The sequence below is a fragment of the Thunnus thynnus genome, chromosome 8, assembly GCF_963924715.1.
Source record: "Thunnus thynnus chromosome 8, fThuThy2.1, whole genome shotgun sequence".
Taxonomy (NCBI): Eukaryota; Metazoa; Chordata; class Actinopteri; order Scombriformes; family Scombridae; genus Thunnus; species Thunnus thynnus.
In genome coordinates this window covers 26,903,655-26,920,586 of record NC_089524.1, presented here as the reverse complement: position 1 = coordinate 26,920,586, position 16,932 = coordinate 26,903,655, and the positions used below count along the sequence as shown (strand labels likewise).

The 16,932-nt window shown below is 41.8% G+C and overlaps 1 protein-coding gene across 12 annotated transcripts in view; it reads right to left on the bottom strand.

Annotated features, from left to right (window-relative positions):
- Positions 1-16,932, bottom strand: part of fryl (furry homolog, like) — a 70,990-nt gene that overhangs the window by 8,136 nt on the left and 45,922 nt on the right. For 7 of the 12 annotated variants that reach the window (XM_067597623.1, XM_067597624.1, XM_067597614.1 and 4 more), the window contains 27 exons: positions 16,716-16,876; positions 16,485-16,595; positions 15,520-15,674; positions 15,309-15,408; positions 15,007-15,175; positions 14,216-14,484; positions 13,965-14,105; positions 13,689-13,857; positions 13,496-13,580; positions 12,862-12,977; positions 12,624-12,774; positions 12,431-12,534; positions 12,129-12,311; positions 11,613-11,814; positions 11,122-11,243; positions 10,832-11,019; positions 10,512-10,606; positions 9,790-10,385; positions 8,881-9,149; positions 8,650-8,790; positions 7,507-7,707; positions 7,222-7,383; positions 6,521-6,631; positions 6,170-6,346; positions 5,274-5,474; positions 3,601-3,792; positions 1,298-1,716 (listed from right to left, as the gene is read on the bottom strand). In XM_067597623.1, coding sequence (XP_067453724.1) covers positions 1,298-1,716; positions 3,601-3,792; positions 5,274-5,474; positions 6,170-6,346; positions 6,521-6,631; positions 7,222-7,383; positions 7,507-7,707; positions 8,650-8,790; positions 8,881-9,149; positions 9,790-10,385; positions 10,512-10,606; positions 10,832-11,019; positions 11,122-11,243; positions 11,613-11,814; positions 12,129-12,311; positions 12,431-12,534; positions 12,624-12,774; positions 12,862-12,977; positions 13,496-13,580; positions 13,689-13,857; positions 13,965-14,105; positions 14,216-14,484; positions 15,007-15,175; positions 15,309-15,408; positions 15,520-15,674; positions 16,485-16,595; positions 16,716-16,876 — 4,990 coding nt within the window. The remainder of the gene's footprint in view (positions 1-1,297; positions 1,717-3,600; positions 3,793-5,273; positions 5,475-6,169; positions 6,347-6,520; positions 6,632-7,221; positions 7,384-7,506; positions 7,708-8,649; positions 8,791-8,880; positions 9,150-9,789; positions 10,386-10,511; positions 10,607-10,831; positions 11,020-11,121; positions 11,244-11,612; positions 11,815-12,128; positions 12,312-12,430; positions 12,535-12,623; positions 12,775-12,861; positions 12,978-13,495; positions 13,581-13,688; positions 13,858-13,964; positions 14,106-14,215; positions 14,485-15,006; positions 15,176-15,308; positions 15,409-15,519; positions 15,675-16,484; positions 16,596-16,715; positions 16,877-16,932) is intronic. The other 5 variants (XM_067597616.1, XM_067597620.1, XM_067597619.1 and 2 more) reach the window with 2 other exon arrangements.

Genomic DNA, 16,932 nt, shown 5'->3' with positions numbered 1-16,932 from the left:
GTACCACACAGTAGTAGAGTAGACACTGCTTTTTTAAATGGACAGTTGCAACATGATAGCAGTTTGATCTAATTTTCTGCTTTCTCTATTATATCACTGTACACAGTTTAATGTGTTCTGATATATTTGTTATTTTTCCACATCTAAACTGGTTTATAAAGGAACATATTTTGAATTTAGAATATTTAATGTTCATGGTATAATTTTTGATTACAACTTTATAGCCTACAGCGGGTGCATAAAGCACATGCATGTAAAAACTGACTACGTTAGCACGCACACTAATATTCCACTATTATTCCAAATGTGACAATATTCCGAATTTAATATGGGTCACGTAAACAGCATATTCCATTTTTTATATTCTGAATTAGGCTTCATTCCAAATGTAGCATTTTCCAAATAAGAGGTGGGATATGCTGATATTATTTGGGTTTTAGGAGCATTCTTTTGACATGTATACAGCACATTTGGAATATGAGTCTCAATTGGGGTTTTTACCGCAGTTTGCGACACATGGCCTCTTACCTGTTTACATCTTTGTGTGTTGTAAACAACTACAGTAGAGATGCATGCCCAAAAGAAAAGCCCACATTTCTGGTCGGAAGGAGAAACATTCCTACTTTTAAACATTTTGGAAGACTTGGATATCAACAGGTTTTTGTATATGCATGAATATTGCAACGCCAACCTTTTCAAGAAGGTGGCTGAATCAGAGCCATATAAACTGAGGGTTGAATGAATGAAAGAGAGAAGCTGTGTTCACATGGTCGAACATGTCCGCCATCAGTGTAAAACTTTGAAAAAATCACTAAGTATTTTGTCAAAAATATTTTGACACAAAGAAGCAAAATGGCACAAGCGACTCCAGCTATTCCACTTTCCATACTTTGACATGATAAACGAGTATGCACAGCTGCACGTAAACAGGAATATTAGTGGAATATTAATTTTCATGCCGTGTAAAAAGCCTAATGGGAATATTGTCCTTTTCGGAATAAGGGCAAAAAACGGAATATTTTTGTCATGTAAACATAGTCACTGATGGGACAGAAAAAGTCAAATATTAATGTGATCTCATGTCATATATCACATAAAATATCACACCTGCTTTTGGTGGGTCCCCACTTCACATCAGCCCAAATGTGTGATAAAAACCCAGAGACCAGTATGATTTGTCACTTAGGTTACAGATGATTTACACAGATCACTGATGGAGTTGACCTGCATGAAATACAGTAGCTTTGCAAACTTTGCAAAGTGGTCATGATCCAAAATGAAATTCTGATCCACTTACCTGGACATGCCGGAGTACTCCGCCTCTTCTTCCTCACAGCGCTCATCCAGCTCCTTCAGGGCCTGTGTCACATCTTCCTCCCAAACTGAGCCACAGGTGCTGTCAGGGTCTGGGTCTGCCTCTGGCTTTGTCTCTGTTGGCATGGGTAGGGGCAGAGATATAGGCAGGACTGTTTGGGATTCCTCCTCACAGAGGGACCCCGGTGGAGTGTCTATGGCGGGCGGGGGAGGGGGGGCCGGGTCCAGGTCATCCTGAGGGTCCTGGCTCTCCTGGGTCTCCTGGGGGTCCTGAGTATCCTGTGAGTCTGGGAGGTCACAGAGCTCTGATGGGTCAGAGGGCAGAGGGGGGGCGCTGCAAAACCCCGTGTCCTCACTCACACTGCTGCTCAGCTCGTCCGCCGCCGTCATGCTTACAGCATCCTGTAACGCAAGCCAGAGGAGGGGGGGCACTCAGGAGCAGCTCGGCAGCTGATCCATTTAAAAAACATTGTAGACTATAAAATTCTTGTTTTTTTTCCCCAACAGTGAGACAGACTGGTTGTCATGACAACGGCAGCTCTTAAAGTCAATTTGAGAACATTGACTTTAATTAGGACTACTAAACCAATACTTAAGAGCACATATTAGTTTCAATGATACAAGAGGGACTTTTAGATCAGTGGTCTTTACGATGTTCACCTCCTCGGAGATTGCTCTTGATGTCATTCTGTAAGCTAACGTCTCTCACGAGAAATTAAAGAAAAAGAAAAAGAATCAATAAACAGGAGCCAATATCAATCTATCACTGAAATGCCATTAAAAAAACTTGACCCCAATGCTAATAAAACAGTAGCAACATGGTGACATGAGGGAGTGAGAGCCAACAGGACAGCAGATGAATGAAACGCTCTGATGCATGTTACATCTGTAAGGACTGATTTATGACCTGCACTCTATATGTACACATAAATGATGGACTGTAATAGTGACATAACAAAGCCACCAAACAGTGATCAACAGTAGGCACATCCTAACTGACACTTTAGTTTTATAATCCACAACTAAATATATTTATATTTCATAACATTAGCATTGAACCAGCTACAGTGTCTGCCTCAAACACAGGAAACTGAATTCCACATGTAAACTAACCATGTTTTATGTGTAAAACCATGTGAAGCACGTACACATAGAGGAGGGATACAAGCAGTTCTAATTAAAAGCTGCTGGTCTTTTCCTGCCTTGTTTTTTTCATTTAAAAGTCTAATGCATTAGTAAAGCTGAGTGTGGCAGGCAGCCAGTACATCACAGAGACAGCAACTATATTACAGAAAGCTTTTAGAAGTGGTCGTGGCCATCCTGGAGGGAATGAGTAAGAGTATTGATGGTTTTATTTAGGGCTCATTACGCTAAGAGCTGAGGCTGTGATGGGGGAGATGTCCTTGGGATGATATTGAGACCACTGACTAGATTGAGTTCTTCGAAAGTTACATTCAGTTCGGTGTATAGAGCACTGAGGGGCAGGAACGCCTGCTTGAAAATTGATTTTTATACATACCAATATACAGTATATGCATGAGCTAAGCTAACTTGAATTCTGCCATTCCCACACTGTATGTGCGAATGCAAATCAGGACAAAGTAATACACTCACCATTGTTAGTATAAGTGATAAATGTCAGTTGCAGTAGATAGAAAAGCTGTTCATCACAAGGAAGGATTAGCATGCTAATATTGTTGCAAATCCAGTGGCTGATGAAGGGCTTTAATTAGCTAGAGCACCACTGGTTTTCAGTTAACTGCACTTATAACGTTAACACACCACTTGAAACGGACTTATACTCACACATGCGTCTGCCCGAAGATAAAGGAGCTGGTGTCCATTTCACAAGTGTTTAATGGAGGATTTAGTTGGAATGGTCAGTTGCTGTGTTAATGGAGGTGAGCAGTAACAGCTGCCCTGAGGTGAGCGTTTATTTCATCGCTCCCCAAATCACACAAGCGAGCCTCGCCATAAGGCTTTTAAAAAGGAGCAAAAGCTAGCTTCAGCACCCACAACCAGAGCAAAGCAACAAAGCAAGCGGAGATAGAAAGGAGAGAGAAGCTGCAAAAGCAGCGCACGTCTTAACTGGACAACAGGCAGACACAGTTATAGACAAAGCACCTTTACCCCCATCCAAAACTCCCTGAAGGTAGCTGATCATCTGATCATGACAAGACGAGCTAACAAGTACAGCGGAAGCAGATAAAAGTTGTACAGAAAGAGAAAGGAAAGCTAGAAGGCACCCGAGCACCACAGTTTATTGCTGCTCCCGATTGATCGCACCTCAGGCAGCTGGCTGCTGGTGCTGTCTGAGTGGGCCATCTCCAAAATGGGGCTATCCAGTCGTGGAAGGGAAGGTAGGGAGGGTAGTACAGTTGCCTCCTCTGTCAGGGCACTACTGGACGATTCTTGAGACTGCTGCAAAGAGTCCACATGGTTGGACGCAGTGTCATCGGTAGCAGAGTCACTGTTAAGCTGGAGGAGAAAAATATAAGGGTTGGTTAGCTTCTCTGTTAGCTACAAAACACATTGTATTATACGTTGTCTCGTTTGATTTTATTAAAAGGTACACAAATGGTGGTCACTATGTCAACATAGAGACTGAACAAAACAAATGTAGGAACATTTCTAAAAAAAAAAATATTTTCAGAATTGTGTTAAAAATGGTAAAGTGCTTATGAAGCACTCTGCTGTCATGCTAGGTAGATCCTTCACTAAACCTTAATGCATTGTTACAAACTGCTGACACTGCTATGACCTTTCTGTGGGGTACGCCATACTTTGATGATGATGTGCTAGGTTTGATATATTATTATGCAATGTGCTCTTATTAACTGTACTAGAGCTTATTGATTAGTTTAGAACTGGTCACTTTGTTCATCATATGCTGTTATGTAAATGCAATACTGAATTAACTTTTACATTTCCAAGTCTTTACACTATTTACAGATCCACAGTGTTTAACAGTTATGATCTGTGTTGCTTACTATATATAACTGAACAAAAAAAATGACATAACCAATATGTTTGTATCAAGCAGAGCATGTTTAGTCATTTTAGTCTTCCATTCAATTGACTCAGAACTTTATATATAACTATATACACAGGAATAGCTTCAGGCAACAAAATAAGATCATGCTAACATAATTAATATCAATTAGATTAAATACCCTCTTTCAGAATTTGGTGCAACTCACATATAAATGCTGCATGCTCATTTGTTTAGTGTTACAGTATAATAGTGGATGACTACAAACATTTTTGGGACAAATATCCTCTACAGGCAAAAGCTCATTCTCTCACCGTGCACTACCAAGATCAAGAAGAGCAGAGGAAGAGAGAAAGAAAACATCCCCATTAGACTGAGGTAAAGCATTTCTATCAGTGGCGTTATTATTGGCAGCTTTAGATAAAGACCTTGCTTGCAATGCAAAACAAAGCAAAAAAGAGTTAGAGACAAGCAGCCAAACTGTTAAAAAGTGCAAAAGGAACATGCTGTTATTCTGAATTCTAACATTTGTCATATTTTACACTTTAACTTAACTTTCTTTGTCTTTAAGGAATGTTATTCAATTATATTTCCAATTTTTCTCTTCTTTTCTTGTTAATAAAACAATTATCAATGATTTACTTCAAGTCAAGTGTGAATTGACCCAATTTATTTGAATTTTCCTACACTATACTTACCTATTGGAAAAATAAAAAAAACTATTTTAAGAGAGGACAACAGCATTAATCTAGCAGTCAGAGATAGCGGGACTGGACTGAGGTTTGAAGGGGGCATCTACCACCAGCCAAGAAGCAAGCATCTAGCCCCTGTCCACACTGGCAGCAGGTCCAGCTCAGTACGCACTCACACACACGCACACCATGCCAGCGGGCTGTGTGAGGAGCATGGTGGGTTGGGTGGGGGGTAGGGAGGGTGGGTGGGGGACCCTGATTAGAGTGAGACTTACAAGGCCAGAGCGGGTGAGAATCTGGCTAGCGCTTAGTACCTCCTCCTCAGACGATTCATCCGTGTCCTCGTGGTTGGTGAGGTTGAGGCTTGGCGTGCTGCCTGTGTACTGGCACTCCTGCAAAGACGGCGTGTCCCCTTTGTCCATGCTCTCCAGGGAGCGGCGACGCACGCCCCAGTTGAAGTTGTCCATGCTCTCCCCCTACAGGACAACCAAGTCAACAGCAGGGAGACAGAGTGCACACAATAGTGAGGCAGATTTTACAAAACAAGGAAACAAAGCACAAGACAAACATACAGTACATTTCACAACTTAGAAAACAATGAATGCATGAGTGGGTGAGATGATTTCCCATTATTTTTTGGGATGGTAAATGATGCAAAGTTCTAAAACTATAGTAAAGGGTTCACAACCACAGTAACCATGATTTTATACCAAAGACAAATCAAACACAGAGACACCAGGGCACGGCAGAGAACAGTATCTCTAAGAAGCTTACTGGCCCACAGACTTACCTGCAACTCCTTGTGGCAAGAGAAGAGAAGGAACAAGTGTGTTAATAGACTAAAGACAGTCACAAAAACAGACATTTTTCTACTAAAGCAGTTAGGACAAATAAGAGACAAGTTGTACTAACAAGACACTAGTGTTGTCCATCTGGAACAAGACAACAAAATACAGAACTATCAAGAGTAGTCATGAAGCTAGCAAACTGTGTGTAGCTGTACTTGCTTCAGGGTCCCTACACTTCATACCATTTGAGTGGAAAAAAAAAGATTTATGCAAATAGTTGTACTATCCACCCACTATTAGCTCCTCAGAGTAATCAGAAAATTACCATTTTCAAACTTTAGAGATCTGCACTGAAGCCTTGATGTGTGTCTGTAAATTCTCACCTCAGCATCCTCCAACTCCACATCTAAGAAATCAAAGTCCTTGAAGACACCAAATTGTTGCTCACTGCCCGTATCTTCTCCCTGCACCTCCTCTTCTCTGACCACCTCCTCTACTGTGGGAATAAGACTGGTCTGCTGGTCCGCTGAGTCCAGGTCCTCATTGGATGAGAAAACCACCTGCATAGAAAGGAAGGGAAGTGACTATTCTGTCAAAAAGTAAAATACAGTTGTTGTATAGCCATATGATTCAAACAAAATCAAATTAATCAAAATAAACACCACCACCAAACAGATAAGACAGCAACAACAGCAGTATTTCCAACATATTCTTAACACTGAATTTACAGAGACCTTGTCTGAAGCTTTAGAGTAGGAGAGGAGTCTTACAGATGGATTTTTGGGTATGCCAGACTCCGGACCACATAGAGACAAGACATTCATCAGCCTCTCTCTGGTTCTCCTCTGTAACAAGAACACATAAACAAGATGAGATTACTTAGACCATGACAAATGTCTCTGAGAGAAATCTGTCTGTTGGACTTTGCGCACAGCACTTTAAAAGTGTGACACCAGGTTAATGAGCAACACTGAGATAGAGCAAAAGACAATTATTGATCATCATTTAAGCATTTGGTGTGTTTACAGGTTTTTTCTGCTTGTTGGACAAAATAAAAATGTATAGTTTGCTTGTGAAACACCCAGTTACCAAGTACCATGTGTGGTACTTGAAGCAAAAAAATTGGTTTATATTCCTGTTACAACTGTCACTTTGATTTAGTATTTTAACAAAGGGCTTTATTAAAATCAATGTGTATATGTGCTTCAAACACAGAGCTCCAGATTGCATTATAAAAAGAAAACGCAATGTGTTCTGTATCTGTTACGATTCTGGCTGTACTGGTTATTTTGGGTACAAATGAGATCCAAACAACACACATAAAGATTGATCAGAGCTGGATCTGGTGAAGCTTCACCATGAATGTGCTGCTTCCCGACATCTGGTTTAAATGAGTACACAGTGTTTAATGTTGTGTGTCTTTTAGAGCATGTACCTGAGAGAGTTGAGGCCTCTTCCAGCTCACTGGCACCAGACCATTGGAGTTGGATCCAGAAGAAGTTGAGGAGGTACTCCTGGTTACAGCAATCACCTGCGGCTTTCCATTCCGGCCTGCTGCAGTACGCTGGTCACCATATTTATGCCCTATGATTGGTGTCTATAAAGCCAAATGATGTCAGTTAGCAAGACAACACAGATGAGAACACTGACATAAGTGTATTGAGGAGTGAAAATAAGTGAAGAGCGCAAACTGAGAGCAGACACAGAGGCAGACACTGACCTCTGAGATGTCAAAGTGGAAGTCCAGAGTCTTTCCAGGCAGCTCCTTGGAAGAGTTATTGAAAATGCGTGTGAAGGCAATTTCTGGAGAGCCACACGATTCTGTGCTATAAGAGCGCTGAACATCGTCTGGAACAACAAGGCTGGCGGAGCGAGACACCACCAACTTCAGAATGTTTTGGGCCTCCTTCCAATGTGGGCTCTGTATAAAACAGAAATATAATGACTCCATTGTGACATATCAAGCTGTGTAGGCGTTTCTGCAGAATTTATGAATGTAAATGGACATATTTTCCCTCAAAGCCAAACCATCCCCTAACCACAGCAGCTATAGACTCAATCTCTGAAGCCATTTGTATCTTGTAACATTTTCTACAATGTGTGGCCTATGTTAATGCCAGAGAACCCTAAGAGGACGCCAAACAAATATATCTCACAGTGCACACCAGTGCACATGCATAGGCATACTCTATACGCACAAACACAATGCCTCCTACAAAAGGCAATGCTGGTAGTAAGTCAGTACAGACTTGGCCCGAGGCAATCACATTATAACAGATGTCAGATGCATTTCTGAGTGAGAGCCATATAGTGCCCTGGGTCAGGGCTGGTAAAAGGCTTCTATAAGGAGCTGTGACTGTATCAAAAAGGCCTGTGAACAATGACCCTGTGAGATATGTTATTCTTTCTTATTATCAATTGTGCCACTCTTTATAGATCAGATCATCCCATTATTCACTTACATTAGGCTGTATGTGAATATAAGCTGTGCCCAGTAAAAACATACTGTACTAATAAAATATACTAGAAGTACTAACTAATATTCAACATATAAACCCTACATAACCTAGGTGGTATATGGGTAAAGCTCTTGTCCACCACTGCAGACCTGGAATTTGATTCCTGGTTCTGATACTTCAAGAAAATAATATGTAATGTTACCAATTAAAAATAAGCAATATATTTTAGTTAATTAATTAATAAATATGTATGTATATACCTTATTTGCTCAGTAATAGGAATAACAGAAAACATTTTCCAAGTAACATGCACATATAGGACATATATACACGATAGTGATATTTGATCCAAAAAAATGATCAAAATCAGCCAGCTTTACACAGAAAGTGTAGTGACGGCTCACCTGAACATATTTGCCAATGATCTTCATTATCTCCAGGTTGAACTGTTTGACAGGAGCTGCTGATAGGTCAATGTGACTCAGCAGGCTGTAGATGATCTGCAACAAGGACTGTTGCATGCTGGGAAGGCCCTTCTCCAGCAACTGAGAGACAGAGATTGACATGTTCATGGTCAATACTTAATCTTACCGTATATCACTAAGAGCAAGAAGTGTTATCTTCATCATGCATACCTCAGCCAAGTAAGTAACCAGGTTCAAGGTTATCTCGGCAAAAGCATCGTGGAGGTAGCGGCAGACCACGTTGATCCAATTGGTGCAGTCACGGGAATAGCTGTGTGTGCTGTACAGGCTCATCATGTGGGCCAGGTTGGAGAGCGTGGCTGACTTCTCATCTGCACACACCTTGGTTATCTTATCAGCCGTCTCCTTACAGAAAGGAGTGGGGCTGTCAAAGTGCTGGATGAGATGTGGTAGGAGGCACAGGATATTCAAAGGAAAACCTGCAGACATGTCCCAGGAAGAAAAAATGAACATAGGAACATGTCACATTAGTACCAGTCTAATCTTAGAAATCTAAAGCAACAAATAATTTACGGTTATCAACACAAGTGATAACAGAAATGCACTAAATACAGTGAAGAGAACAAGGCTCATTTGTGCAACTGCATGCATTGCTGTTAGGGTTATTATACAGTTTCATATGTCAGATTACATTTGTTTTATCTGACAAACAAATTAGTTCTCATTGCACATTATTTTTCTTGATTTACACTGAGGTTTTATATTTTTTATTAAAAAAAAAAAACATGCTAGGCAGCAGCTTCGTGCAAAGTCATTCTACAATGGATGTGTTCAGGTGCAGTATTGAGCGTAGTTCACCTGCGTTTAGCAGCTCTCAGAGCCCAATGCACAATCAAAGTCATTAGACTTTGATTGTGCATTGGGCAGCCTAAAGAAGCCTAAAATTGTGCTTCAGGTCGAGGTTACATGTGTAAAACGCAAGTGAACGCAGCCTGTGTAGAAAACTGTATTGAATAAAATAGAAATGATCTGTTCTGTCAGATGTGAACGAGACAGACAAAAAGAAACTAAGGCTAAAACGCCTCCTGCGTGGACAAGCTGTTAGTCCTATACACTCACCTGCCACTTGTGATGGGTCTACCAGCGTGTGTCTGGAGACACTGATGAGCTTGCTGAGCAGGTGGATGGTGAGCTCCTGAGTAGAAGCAGAGGTAAAGCCCTTCAGGAAGAGCTGCAGCAGGCCAGGGAAGCTATACCACTTCAGCTTGGCCTGAACCCTCTCCAGACGTTCTCTGCTGTCTGCACGATCCAGAGGCAGCTGGCCCAGCAGCTTGTTAAGTAGCCGCAGGGCAAGCAGGTACTCAAACTCATAGTCCGACTCAAGCAATGAGGCGGCAATCCAAAATACAGTGGCCATCAGATTCGAAGGGTCCACGGGGGGGATGGCGTCCCCTCCTGGACCCCCTCCTCCACCTAGAGATGATAAGCTCCGTGTGCGCGCCAGATTTCCGTGGCTACCACCAAGTCGGTCAGCTATGTCTAAGGTGTTACTCCTACGTCTGTCAGCTTTTCGTTCACCCATCAGGCTGGCTCTAAGAGAGTTACTGCGAGTATGGGCATGATGGAACAGACCACCGCTGTTCAGGTTCAGCTGGCCTGTGCTTTTCCTGTTGGCAGCAAACTTGAGCCCCAACAAGTGATCACAGGTAGAGGATCTGCAAATAAAATGACAATTCCTTTTGTAAATGATTTTTGTAATACGTATTTCAGTCGTTATGTAAGAAAAAGTAAAGATGAGCTAAACATAATGAAATAAAGACGTTGTGAGTATGAGGACTTACTGTGCTAAGGCAGTGAGGAGGTCATAGTTTTTCACTGTGTCTGCTAGCGTGTCAATGCCTGACTCCAGTGTCAGGAGTAGTTCAATGACAAAGCCCTGAGGAGAAAAAACATCAGAGGTCAACATGTCAGACAAAAACTGATAACACTGGATAGCAGTGAGTTACAATATCTTACTCATATAAAGTCTGAATCTCTACATACTGTAGCTAAGAGTGTAGGTTAATTTCAATCAGATACAGGTTTTTCTCCAGGAATCATTCCAATGATATCTGATTTGAACACTGCAGAGCAGGACCATGTAATTTTGTCAAGTTCTTACTTGAGCCTCCTCTCCAGGGTCTCCTACGGTCTCTACCAGTCGAGAGAGAATGTCAGACAGTGTGGCAGGAGTCAAAGGTTGTTTGAGTGCCCTGAAAATCTGGAAGGAGCGACCAGCGTAGTGGCGAGACGAACAAGAAAGACCTGTTTCTAGGGCTATGTCACTCAGCAACGACTCCAGCTGGAAACCTGAAGGGATGAACATGCACATAGAGGTAAATAAGATAAATCCAAATCATACTGGTAACCCAAGTTTAAATCTAGCAACAAGTAGCTATTAACCATACAGACCTGACTGGGAGTGTTTGAAGACAGTCACTACGTGTCTGACAAAAACACTCAGCTGGTCAGCGCTCTTTATGTTGGGGTTCTTGGGTGACACATCCTCATGGTTCCAGAGTGGACCCCGCTTTCTACAAGGCCAGAGCAAACAGACATCAGACATGTTAACTGTTACAACTACAGAGTCACACCGCAACTCAAACATCAGTCAGTGTTATCACACCAGGCAAAAACAGCCAATATGACACTAACCCCAAAATCAAACCCATGCAATGTAAAAATACCCAGTCCTTTCAGACAGTGCTGGAGGCATGAAAGTAAATAATGGAACAGATTGAGTGACATGGTACAAGAGTGTTTCATACTGATAAGCACGTGGGATTATACATCAGGACAAGTTTGTTAGTTACAACAAACAGTAGTGAAACAGTAGTGACTGGGGTAAATGTAAATGACCTTTTCTGGGAAATACTCCTTTTAATGAAACAGGATCTGCTCACCTTGAGGTAATGAACTCGATGAGAGATTTGACCTTCTCGTCTTGCTCAGCAGTGACGTCTACCTCACTGAGGAATGTGGGGGAGAGGTGAGACAGAGCGGTCCCCCCTGCTCCAAGACTTATGCTGGATGACGTGGAGCTCGAGCTGAGGCCAGAGTCTGTCATAGGTGATGGCTGACAGTCTGGCAAAAAGTCCTGCACCCCTGTATGAAAAATACACACACACACATTTTGTAGATATCTCAAAGAATGTCCCTTCTCCATGATATTTAAACAACAAAATATGGAAGAAGTGTAAAACATGGTCTTTCTTTCAGCCATTATAAAGCAAAAGTGAAGGTTTCACTTGTTTTTTTATTTCATTCCCTTCTCTCACAGTGACAAGACAAGCAAATTATACAGCTGGTTGGAATTCAGTATCTTCGCAAGTACATTTTTTGGTTACCCAAAATTCCTTCACTTTAACTCTTTATTTTCCCCTCCTTATCTGATTCTAAAACTCCATGGCAGAACTGACCTGTGAGGTTGAACTCTGGAGCTGCTGGCTTCACAGTGAGGACTCTGGGCTCATTGTACTCTCTGTTGCGTAAAAGCACCATAGCAACAGATTGAACGCTGCTATTTGCTCCCTGGACGACAAGCAGGTGCAACAGTAGACGTTTGCAGTGCTCGTAGACCTCTGGGTGCTGGTGATCAAACCCTGGAGGAAGACACAGAAGAGGAAGAAATGAGATTAGATCATGTGACTTTAGGAGGTAAGGGTGTGATGGAAGTAAGATGTCAATTCAGGCATTCATAACAGAACAATTAGTGAGTTACCTATAAAAATCGCATGGAGCAAAAGGTGCAGATAGGCGCTCCACTCCACTTTGACCCCATGGTCCACAATGAGGTCTGTTAACAGGATGACTGCAATGTTGCATCTGAAAAAGAGACAATATGCATTGACTTACAAAATGAATACTATAGCGTGGTTGAGATAGAGAGTAAGGGCGTATGGTGTATGGTGTACCTGTGGAGTGGCACACCAGGGGCATTGGTCTCTGGCAGGTAGTCCACCAGAGGAGACCAGCAGCCCCCTGTTGGAGGGAAGGGGAGAGGCTCTGGCCGGTTGTGATCCATCACTTTCAAACGCCAGTTAGCATAAAGTGGCATGGAGTCACCTGAGGAAGGGAGAAGATTAGGAGAAAGGTTGGTGGGAAATAATTAGGTGTTGTTTTGAGTGTGGAAGTGGAAGAGTTTATTCTTACTCTTTTCTTCTTCATAGGAGCCTCCAGAGCTGCTGCTGTAACGAGATTCCAGGCGGTGGTGCTGGCGGTTCAGGTTACTGTTCAGACCACCGTAACTGATATCCAGGTGGGTGTAACTGCAGAACAGACAGTCTTGATTTAAAAGGATTGTGCCAGAAGGGAGGTTTTTTGCCCACAGTCAACAACTTTAATCCATTACATCAGCAAGTATTTTCGACGAAATCTCACCTTATAGCTCTTAGTGTCTCTAACATGTTTCTAAAATAAACTTGAGAGACTTAGTTTTTCATCTGAATTAATTCTAAAATAAAAATTCAAGCAGTCATTTTAGAGAAGAGAACTATGTGATGCCTGGTGTCTCCATTTTACTTGCGTGAAAGGTGAAATTTGATACTACAAATAAGTACAGACTGTCCATATCATATCTTCTAGGATATCTACTCAGCATTACTGAAATAGATGCTGTGATTGCACGCATTCTGGCTCATACTTAACTAAATTATAGAACTCGGCGCTGGTTACTGTTGGATCTCCACTACATTAGTTTATTTATGTGTCTCTAGTGTAAAACATTACTTTTTCATCAATTACACGCAGTAGTTTTGTTGTGTGACTGCTATATTTGAGCTCATACCTGTCCTCCATGTTTGAGTCTTTGATCTTGCTGTCATGATGACCATCGTTTCCTGGCACCATGGTATTGCTGCTGGAGGTTGTTCCTGAGAGAGAAGACATGAAACATTGAGTATGTAGCACTAACAAGGTGTGATTTAACATTGGAAACATGACCTAAGCTGTGAACTAGTGCGTTTACAATGCTCATTAACCTGAGGTGACTGAGGGGATCTTGTAACTGGAGGTGATGCGGTAATAGGGGGGGTTGTCCATGTGAGTGACAGCTGAGTTAACAGGATCAGTCAGCTCAAGCTCACACATCAACTCCTCCAACAGCTGCATAGTCTTATCTCTGCCCAAGTAAACCACCACTCGTTTCACCTGAGGACACACATGTAACACAGTCAGAAACATGAGGAATAAGTGGTGCACACTGCACACGTGGATAAGACAGATGCATTGCATGATGTAAATTTGCTGTGACTTACATAGGGCAAGAGGCTGGGGTCACTGTTGACTCCTGACATACTGATGAGGAAGTGCAGAATGATTTTGAGGTTCTTTGGCCAGCTGTCTGCTAATGTGGTCCATACATTCTCTATCTCTGACCAAGCAAACTCATCCCCGTACTGTAAAAATAAAATCATTTCATGATCAATCAGTGATCTCAATTAACATTTCTAAAAACCATCTTGTTAATGTAAATCTGAATATAATCGAGTGCCATCAGCTGTCTCACCTTGGCGGTCATGAACATGAGGTTGTTTAGCACCATGGTTGTTGCGCGAGGGGAGCCCCAGCCCTCTCCATGGAGCCAGCGTCGGCTGTTGACCATCATCATCTCCCGATCGTGTGCTTCCTCGTCATCCTCGACGCTGCCGCAATCCTCCGCTCGCCGCACAGTAGGTTTCAAGTCAACCAGCTCCACATTGTTCATCCAAGGCAGGAGGTAGTGCAGCATCACTTGACGACCACTTGGATGTGCTGTCTGGATACGCTGGCTAACCTCTGCAGTCGGGACAGTAAGAAGCTAGTTGGTAGTTGCAGTTGATTAAACATTTAAGTACTATTCTGCTAATCTTTTACCTAATTTCCATCTTCTAGTCACAACAATATTGTTACATCCACAATTCTTGCCATTGTTTTCTGTATTGCTATAGTAAGGTTAAATGGAGAAATGTTTCTTTCCTTCATCCACTGATGAATTCTAACATTTATGGTTTGTGGAAAAGTTTAAGTGGCACTTAAGTCATTATTTTTTGCATTTTTTTTTAGTGGCATCAGCAATATTATACCAGTATATGGTCATTTTTGTTAGATCGTAAAACAAAAATGTTGCTTTGAGGTCTAGGTGTAAATGCATGTGATCATAGCACAACGTGGCTTTGGAAAATCTCAGTGGTTTGCTCACACACACAAACACAAAAGACAAAAAATCGCTGTCACAGGTAAATGAAAATGTGATAACTCCACACATTACAGCACCCTGCTACCTAAACAGCAGCTGTAACAAATTGCCATGTAGCAAACCTGAGAAGATGGGTAGAGTGAGCTCCGGGTATGTCCTTGCAAGCTCCTCAGACAGCTGGTAGTAAGACACAGAGTAGAGGTGTGGCAGAGGTGAGGGGGGCGTCAAGATACCATCTGTTCGCTGGATCTCCAATTTGTGGGCGTAACGGAAGAGCTTGGGTTCCAGGATCTTTTCATTTCACACAGACAAACAATCACAATATATTTCATTAACAACCAAAATGTATAAAGCAGTGTAGATGTAGCGTAGTGTAGATGTGTAATAGTGTAACATTTTTTTTGTAAATAAATAAAATCCTGACCTGTAACAGCTGCATAGCCACTTCATAGATATCCCTGGAAGAATCAGCCGCCTTGAACAGAATCAGGTTCAGCAGCACCACAGTGTCAAATTGGTAATCCCTGAGAGAAAACATAAAACACATGCAGTGTTTGAGTTGCAGTTAGCTGGTTTCACAGGAATGAACAAAGCCACAAAAATGAGTTCAATTTGAAGCTGGGAATGTGTAGTACCTGTTGTGAAAAACATTGGCGATGGCCCTAAAGCAGCCGGCAGCCACACGACGTGAGCCGGTGTAGCAGCGGTCCACAGCCCAAAACATGAGGTTGCTCTGATCTGGATTCAGCTCCAGCAGCAGCATCACAGCCTCACAACCCAGCTGGTGAACCTGAAGGAGACAACGCAGTAACTATTACAACCATGAGTTCACTTATTTCAAGAGTCACACAATCCTGCTAATTTTAACCCCATTCACTATATGGCTGAAACACTAATGTACAGTTAAAAATGGATTCGCATCTTGTCACAATTCAAAGTCAACCAATATTCCAATTATATTTACATGTTACAAGGTCCATGTGGACTGGCCTTTTTGCACAGGGAATAGTATTATGAAAAGACTGAAACAGATGGAATAGTTTGTGATTTAGCCTCTAATTATAATGTTTTCCAACAGATTAAATTCTGATGATGATTTCAAGTTCTTTCTATAAATACATATTTTATTGTGTAGGCCTTTATCTGAATGAAACTTTTGCCATTGACCTCCTGCAGTACTTCTGAACACCACTGTGTAGTGCTAGTGCCATGATATGTAAACCTGCGATGCATAAGTTTAACCTCTGAGTCTTATGGTACAGACACATCAACTGACTGCTCCTTGTTAAAAACAAATATGATTGCTAAATACATTTACAGCAGGCTGAAACATGGAAGAGTTGCCTTTGTGTGTAAGCCAGTATGACCCAGTGAAAAATTAGTTTACTACTTCTTTTTTTAAGTTCGAATATGCTTCTTTCCACTTCGACACTCTAAATATTTGGTTGAGCATTCAAGACTTTTCTTTGGCAATGCACACTCTTACCTCAACCTAATACGCAATACTCCATCCATTATCGTCAGCGCAGTCACTGGCCAGACTATGAAAGATCATTTTAGTGATAATTGAAACAGGCTGTAACAGTGACACTGCTCTTACCTTCTTGTCCTGAGAATCCAGGATGTTGTCCAGCCACTTGTAGAGGTAGCCATCAGAGGAGAGGCCAACATTGTCAGCTACAGGTCCACAACACAACACTGCAGACATGGCCTGGAAGATTGAAAAAAGATGTTTGTTTAATTATATGTATACAATATAATCCATCCATAGATTATATAGTATGGAGAAAACAGAATTCAACATTTTACATCTTTATATGTTTGTGTGTACCTTTAGTGCACAGTACTGATGGCGGTTGATCTGCATATTTCTGTCACTGTAGCGGTCAAGGGGAGTGAACATGATGCTGAAGGGCCCGGCCCAGTGACTGAACAGCATGAACAGACTGTGTCTCAGTGACTGCTGGGGGAAGATGGTCCTCCTCTGGTGTACTGAACAAGTAATGACAATGATGACACAAGTTTTTATTACTCTCACTTTAGACATT